The sequence below is a fragment of the Mytilus trossulus genome, chromosome 6, assembly GCF_036588685.1.
Source record: "Mytilus trossulus isolate FHL-02 chromosome 6, PNRI_Mtr1.1.1.hap1, whole genome shotgun sequence".
NCBI lineage: Eukaryota > Metazoa > Mollusca > Bivalvia > Mytilida > Mytilidae > Mytilus > Mytilus trossulus.
This window is the reverse complement of record NC_086378.1, coordinates 66,600,844-66,609,641: the sequence shown is the minus strand read 5'-3', so window position 1 is coordinate 66,609,641 and position 8,798 is coordinate 66,600,844. Positions and strand designations below refer to the sequence as shown.

Below are 8,798 nucleotides of genomic sequence, written 5' to 3'. Positions count from 1 at the left end.
GAAAAATGTGACGAAAATTTTCAACTTGGCTATCATGTGTAAAATCATACAAGTGTTCGGTAAACAGGAAGTTGTCAAGTGATCAATCTGAAAACGCATCACACGGTATAGCTGACTTAGATAAACCCTGAAACCAAATTTCAGAAATCCTTGTATTGTAGTTCCTGAGAAAAATGTGACGAAAGTTTCATGGGACGGACGGACTGACAGAAGGACAGACAGAGGTAAAACAGTATACCCCCCCTTTTTTAAAGCGGGGGTATAATGAACATCTACATGTTCTGCAGTAAGAGTGAGACAATAATAAAATTGAGAATGGAAATGGGGAATGTGTCAAAGAGACAACAACCTGACCATAGAAAAAACAACCAGCAAAGGTCACCAACAGGTCTTCAATGTAGCGAGAAATTCCCGCACCCAGAGGCGTCCAATGAACATTTTTGCCAATTATTGACCATAAACAGCTGAAGTGATAACTTATTTTTTGGAGACTGAACAACAAAACCTAAACATACAAACCCATCTATATCAGATTACAACGATTTACACCACTGTAAATAGTCCTATCATCATGTAGTGGATTTATACTTTTTTCCTTCTTTTGGTTTTCAATTAATTATGCATTTTATCCTTATGTTTATTTTAAGCTTTGGCAGCCATAGTGGTGGTCGGTGGGAACACAAAAAATGACATTCTTTATACTAAATAGTGGGTACCATGAGGATTGTTCATGTAAAGGTAAGAGAAATTGTTCCCTTGTTTTTTTCTGATTTTTTTTCTGAGGTAAGTCATAATAGTGTCACAAGATGTATATCATATGTGATCGAAATAGAAAGATAAAATGAGACGAGAAATAGGAATAACCAATTTATCAAGGTAACAACACTTTAAATGCAGTTCTTCATCTAAATATTTGTCCAAAACCTTTTACACTGAACTTATAGATCACAGCATACTGCAATATCAAAACATCTCCTTGTCTATTATTTGGCAATTTTTTTTATATTTAAGAAATAATTCCTTCATGTCATGCTCTATGCTCATTTTAACATGGGTAGGCATTATATTTGTCGATATTTTACACTGAGCGTTAGCGAGGTGTAAAATGTGGTCAAATATAATGCCTACCTATGTTAAAATGAGCATAGAGCATGACATGAAGGAATTATTTCGATTCTAATAGGACAAATGCATTATTTTTAAAGGTCGAAGCGTAAGAAAATACAGAAAAAACGTTTGGCTTTTCCCCGTTTCCTCCCCAAGGAGTCTGTGCATTACAATTCATATTTGATAAGATTAAAAACCACAAGCAGGGTAAATATATGTTGTCTTATAAAAATATCTGATAAAAGTTTATTCTAGCTGCTTGAATGTATATATTTTAAAGGATAACGATGGAAATAACGTTTATATACACAGTAAGTTCGTGCGCATGTGTCAAACATATTTTTATGCTCATTAGAACACAGCTTTGTTTACAAAGCGTAAAAAGGACTAAATATTAGAATAATTAATTTACAATAAAGATATAACAATAACTGTATCAAATATTTATTAATGACATTGTTCATATAAAATACTTAATTGTATAAAACACATATATATTACTATGATCCTGGAACATATCTTCAAATTTACAATTGCACAAGACTATGTCAACATGAGTTGTCTCCCATACATTAGCTAAAATAAAAGCAATGCATTTAGTGGCAGACGGACATTTAAATAAATGGGCTTTGCAAAAGAGACAACTGCAAAACATGAGTGAGGGGGATAGGAGGGGTCCTGATCCCGAAATCCCGGGCCTAAAAACAATAAATCCTGAAATCCTGAGGTCCAGAAATTCGAAAAAATAGAATTCCCGGATCCCGAAAGGGTCAATCCCGAAATCCTGAGCTTAAAAACATCTGATCCCGGAGTCCCGATAAAGGTCCTATCCCCCCTCATGAATATAAATGATAGACCTGATTTGATTGCCAAAGAACCATACTTTAATGTGTGTTACAAAAGGCTCCTGATAAATGTGAAAATTAAACCTATTTTCTGTTCTAGATTTAAAATAAAGCATACCTAGTAAAATTATAAAGTTTAACAAGCTTGTTATATGAATCTCAGGGGTATCAATTGTTTTACATACATACCTGTCAACTGACCCGTATTCTGCGGGTGTGACCCGAGATTTTCACAATTCTGAGGGATCACTCGGGACACCCTCCGGGTTATTGAAATAACCCGGGAATTCCAAAAATGACCCGATTTCACCCGTATTTCTTAGCCTTGAGATTGATTTCATAAGTAATATTCCTTTGAAATACCGGCAAATTCGTAATTCTTCCATGCACAGGAAGTTCATCTAGCTATGTAAACTGTCAAATGAAGTGACCCATTAAGTGCATGGCTTCACTTGACAGCTTTGGTGTCAAACACACTGTTAAATAACACCAATTACCTTAGCTTTAGGTCGTAAATAATTGATTGTTTGGTTTACAAACATATTTCAACTAGAGAGTTACTTCCCCTTATTTGTCACCATTCAAAATTATTCCTTATATTTATGTTTTATGGGTAAAAAAGATTAAATCATGAGAATATAAATATTTATATACTTCCTTTAACTGTATTACTATATTTTTTCATAGTCTTATTTCCTTTCCAACTGGTTGAAGGCATGTTTTAAGACTATACAGTCAGTAGTCGGTAATCTCAAACATTTTAAAATTACATATGAAAAATAAATTGTAGTATATGATGATGACAAAAAGTAAAGAACATAAAATCTTTAATCAGGGACAAAAAATATTTTTTTAGCACACAAATTGTGTGTCTCAATTATTCGGAAGCCAATCCTTTCCCCCTTTTCTCAATAGAATCAAATTGTTGCTCCCCTCATAAGCATACATAGTATACTGATTTAAGGCTAAGAAGTCATTCCCATGTTCTTGGTTGAAGGTCATTTGAATTTTCTTGATTGAAACCTTCCAACAAACAAAAAGAAAAAGAATACCAATAAAAGCAATGGTGTTTTAATATATTTTTAAAACATACTTTTACAAACATATTTCAACTAGAGAGTTACTTCCCCTTATTTTGTCACCATTCAAAATTATTCCTTATATTTATGTTTTATGGGTAAAAAAGATTAAATCATGAGAATATAAAATTCAAATACATATTTAGAAATAACTGTCCATTATTTTTATACTTTTATACAATATTTATAAAAAAAAGTGAAAATTATTTTTTACATTTATATACTTCCTTTAACTGTATTACTATATTTTTTCATAGTCTTATTTCCTTTCCAACTGGTTGAAGGCATGTTTTAAGACTATACAGTCAGTAGTCGGTAATCTCAAACATTTTAAAATTACATATGAAAAATAAATTGTAGTATATGATGATGACAAAAAGTAAAGAACATAAAATCTTTAAAAGTGCAATGAAATAATAATTATTAGGATTTAAATGTCTTAATCAAGTGAACATGCATTGATGTTTTGGTATCTTTGATATACATTTTAAGAAAATGTACCATAAATACTGAAATTCAGCTCGAAAAAGTTCGTACGCGTTATGACCTGAGATTTGATTCTTCAATGCAGGTCATGACCTGCATTTTCATCGTCACAGGTTGACAGGTATGTACATATCTACAAAAGAAATAAAAGAAAAAAACTCCATAGATTTTAATGGAATTCATGCATTTACAAACTGGCAGGTTTTGATACACAGGCTCATACAAGATTTGTCTCCCCTGATACATTTGAAAACATGTGCCCCTTGATTTATATCATAGAGCAAGATGGATTGAGTTTTAAATTTTACCTTTGTATGTATGAAAACCCTGCAAACTCGTCTACTGGGAATTTAATAAGAGGATGTACACAGTACAGTAAATTAAGAAAGTATTGAGTGCAGCATTATTGCGATTTTGTCATTTTAAACTAAAATGCGATTTTAAATTTTGAAATATAAGTTTAAATTATTGCAATTAAAACTGTCATTTTTTTTCGCAATAATTTCTGAATTAATAGTACTTAAATCCTTCAACAATACTGTCTAATAACCCTTAAATGGTGGAATTTTTAAACGAGTATTTATTGATACATAGAGAACCTACTACGAATGGTAAAAGGGTACAATTCCAGATTAAGGATAATAAAAAACCTGAAGCTCTAAAATAAAGAAACAAAAATTTAAATGGTTAACAAACTGACCATTTGATTTGAGAAATGTTATCAAAGTTTTTTTATTACAATAATGACAGTTAAATTCACTGTTTTTCTTCACATGAAATAACAAATTCATATATGACATTCTAAATGAATATTTAAAATAAAATCAATAGAAACTGTACATCTGACATTAACATGATATATTATTAATAAACAATAATGTAGAATTAATGTGTTGACTTATTTCACCAATCTCTAATTTTCTAATTTCGTTCCCATGCCATTATCCTTATATTTTTCCTTATTCCCACAGTTGTAAAATTCTGTCAAATATATTTCTAGAGAGTTAGATTTCACACAGTAAATTCTATAAGGACTATTCCATTAAAGACATGTAGAAACAAAAAGCCGGCCATTTCTAACTCAGGATGACAGCAACTTAATTAGGTTGGTGGTTTTTTTTTCTGTCTTGTTTAGAATTTTTTTCCATATAACATGATTCTTATAAAGACTGGCACTTAATTATTAGCAAACATTCAGTGAAAAATAAAAGCTAAAATGAAACATGGAAAGTGTCCAAAAAACCCTCCCTTCCCTACTCAATAATATTCAGTTTACATGAATATATACTTTTTAAACATGCTGCTTTCTGTTTCAAGTAAGGATAAAAGTTTGCAGAATGCTGATTGCAAAACATAGATAACATTTTAGCATGGTATGCCTAACTATAAAATTTTAGCATGGTATTCCTAAATATATAATGTATCCAGATATGATCATATCATAGAGGACTGATACTTTAAAATAGGTTAATATATTCAGCTATTTACAATCATTTCTTGTGATTTAAATCTCAGATACAGCTATTAAAAAAAATCCCTCAAAAAAACATTTTAACAAATATAAATAAATACAAAGCTGTATACAGGACATTTTGATTGGTTAAAAATACAGCATCAATAAAATACAATATCAAATATACACATATTAAATGTAAAATACATGTTTACGTTTGCTGGTACCCTTTGGTTACTGAAACAAAATGACAAATAAATAAACATTTTGTAAAAGATTGTCATGTGAAATGAAAAAAAGATGCAATTTATGATAAATATTACTAGGTAATTAGTAAATGTAAATATCCTATACATTTCAATGGTCTGTCAAAACAAAAATCATATACAAAATCATTTTCTTTTCATGTCTTTTCCATAAAACTCTTGTAATTAGTTTCAAATGCTAAATCGGAGTATCCCTGAATATTGGAGACCACAAACTGGTTCCCTGAATATTGGACACAGTAATCATTATCCAGTGAAGAATCCACTGCAGGAACGACAACATTTTGATCCATAAAATCTGTGATGACATATTCCATGTTTTGGAACTAAAAAGCACCATTTGAATTGGTCTGTGCACCTTGGATCTGAAATATTAAAGAAGAACTGTGAGATAGTGCTAAAGATTATCTACCCCTTTAAGAAACAACAAAAATTATCTACCCCATTAAAAAACAACAGTTTATTAAAAGACAATTCCAAAAAGTCTTGTAACTTATCCATACAGACTTGAAGCTTTGAAACTTTTTATTTCACTAAAGGCCTCACATGAGGTGTAATAAATTTAACAACAAATATAATTAATGCATGAACAAACATATATACATATGAAGTTGATGTAATTGCAGTTGGAAGTTGAACTTTACAAATATGATTATTAGAATACAGACATAACAATTTTGCAAAATGCTGACATCCCAAAAGTTTATTTTGAAAATAAAACACATTTGTTATGACCTTAAAAAATGTCACTTCATGCAATAAAACAATTGAATGCTAATAGAGCAAGAAAGATAACTCAAATACATTTGGATGGTCATGGGAAAATTGCAAGCTGAAAGATGGTTTAACGTTTCGTCCCCGAGGGTATCACCAGCCCAGTAGTCAGCACTTGGGTGTTGACATGAATATCAATTATATGGTCATATTATAAATTTTCTTTTTATAAAACTTTGAATTTTTCGAAAAACTAAGGATTTTCTTACCCCAGGAGTAGATTACCTTAGCCCTATTTGGCAAAACTTTTTTGGAATTTTGGGTTCTCAATGCTCTTCAACTTTGTATTTGTTTGGCTTTTTAACTATTTTGATCTGAGCGTCACTGATGAGTCTTATGTAGACGAAACGCGCGTCTGGCGTATAAAATTATAATCCTGGTACTACAGTCGATTCCACTTAATTGCATACCGCTTAATAGCATAATTCGGTTAATTGCATACTTTTCTCCTGCACAAAACCATTTCCCATTCACCTAATGTTAAATTGTCCGGTTATATGCATAGCCTTACAAGTGGCATTTCGGTTTATTGCATAGAAAATAATCGCCAGCTAGATATGCTCAGTTAAAACTGACGAGATTTTTGACCGGAAACGGCAATTTGGTAAGTATATTTTTCTTGAATGCATCATAATTTTCATTATTATTTCACATTTACTTGTGTGTTATTCAAATAAAGTTTTAAAACAGTATCTTTCGTGTTTATATGATTATAGAAAAGGCCTCGATGTGTACACAGGTAAAGTTTCCCATATTCTATTTTAAGCCTCGAGGTCATAAAAATGTCAATCAGCTGATTGTTGTAAAAACACAACCATTCTATGATCTTCTATCTCAAAAGGTGTTAATTATTGATTGGATTTCAAACAGTGTTCATAGATTATATTTTGGGTGATTTTTTAAAACATTAACGCCTGCTAATTATCGATCATTATCCAATGTGTAATTTCGTAATTCAGCTTGGGTGATCTACATTTATGTTAAATATTACAGGGCATTTATATATGGTTGAAGAATTTTATACATCAATCTTTCCTTTTTAATATTTTTCTAAAAGAAAATTAACTTCTGATTATTATATTTTCTCACTTTCAACACTCGTGTCCAGCAAATAACCCGTGCATGGCCCCATCACCTGTTAACTGCTTTGCATAAACGAAACTAGCGGTGTTAAAGTAACAGTGTCACATCACTGTGTAATTGGTAAATACTGAATATCAAAGGCAGTTCATTACACAATTATTGTGTACATTGATTATAGACTGTGTAGTATTGTTAAACAGTTTGTTTTAAACAAAGCGTAACAATTTAATTTGTACATCCGGGTCATAGAAACAAATCTATTTTTAGAACAATTTTATTATCGTATCTCAGGTAAAGGAAAAGTCGGTACATAAATAAACAAAAACAAAATGTGTTTATAAACTTTATTGAAAGAATACACAATGAAATAAAATGTATGACAGTAGACATATAACTTTTATTAGAATAAATAAGCATTCATTATGTTGTAAGTGGACTATGGACGAACATCTTTCTTCTTTGCTGATCTGCACTATCGATGTCATTTGACTCCGTAATTTGTCATTTCGGATATAAGCATACTCCGCTTTATTGCATAATTTCGTCTGACAAATAGGCTATGCAAATAACCGGAATGTACTGTATTGATATAGTGCAAAACAATCCTTTTCTTAAACATGTTAAATATGTGGTGTAATTTGTTCATTTTACTATTCTGCTCCAATAAAATTATAATCGTAAGTTTCATACAATCTTTATGTCCTAAAATTTCTCAACTACTTGCAATTTATTCTTTAAGATTAATATATATACCTGGCTTTGGACATTCAGGTTTAACACAGATGTTTTGAGAATCTGGTTTCCTACCCCGATCACATCCTGTAGATAATTCCTGAGTAAGTTCATCTAAACAGTGAACCAGTCTGGTCTGACTGCCACTTCCGCAACTGACAGAACACTGCAATACAACAAACATTTCAGTTAGATAGCTGTGAAGACTTTACAATGAATTTACCAAGCTTGGAAACTAGAAGTATTTGTTTAGTTTTACAACAAAATTTCAGTTAGATAGTGTAAAAATGTTTACCGTAACATGTCAAAAAGTTTACTGTAACATGAACATTAGCTAAATATAGATAATTGTAACTATGGAAAATCCCACTGGGATTTTTCACCGGTTAACTCAACCGCCGGTTACCATATCTATATAAATAGGGTGCAAACATTAATCCACCATTCTGCCTCTGATGAAGGTCCTTTATGGACCGAAACCGGTCAGGCTATCAAACATCACCAGGCGCTGTTAATTATGTGTATTGGTATATATACTATATTTTTATGCTTTTAGAAGTATTTGCTTAGTTTGATTGTTGTTTAAAATTACCTGACTTTGTTTATTCTTTTTAATCATTTAAATGACAGATTACTAGAGAATGCAAAAACAGACAGTGTTCCTCAAACTGTAAAAGATGCAGTAGGAGAGCATGTTTCTTACTAGAAAGTTATTATAACATTATCACACATGAGAATAGAACCAGATTACTATCAAGTTAGAACCCTAACAGGTGTATGAATATGGCTGCCATTTACTGTAAACCAACTTATTTTCGCGGATACTTTATTTCGGGTTTTACCCTTTTTGACCACTACACGGCTATTTAAGGTGGCTCATGGGTACAAAAATTTCAGCAAAAAATTAAACCTTTATTTTTTCATTACAAATTTTATTTATTACACTATTAGTTATTACTTTATGATATGGTAT

The 8,798-nt window shown here is 31.1% G+C and overlaps 1 protein-coding gene across 1 annotated transcript in view; it reads right to left on the bottom strand.

The window, feature by feature from the left end:
* Window positions 1–4,822: 4,822 nt before the first annotated feature.
* LOC134722936 (A disintegrin and metalloproteinase with thrombospondin motifs 16-like) overlaps window positions 4,823–8,798 on the bottom strand; it is an 82,304-nt gene continuing 78,328 nt past the window's right edge. Inside the window, exons 23-24 of the mRNA XM_063586570.1 lie at window positions 7,847–7,991; window positions 4,823–5,601 (exon numbers count right to left, since the gene is read on the bottom strand). Of these exons, the coding sequence (XP_063442640.1) occupies window positions 5,483–5,601; window positions 7,847–7,991 (264 nt within the window). The 3' untranslated portion in view covers window positions 4,823–5,482. The remainder of the gene's footprint in view (window positions 5,602–7,846; window positions 7,992–8,798) is intronic.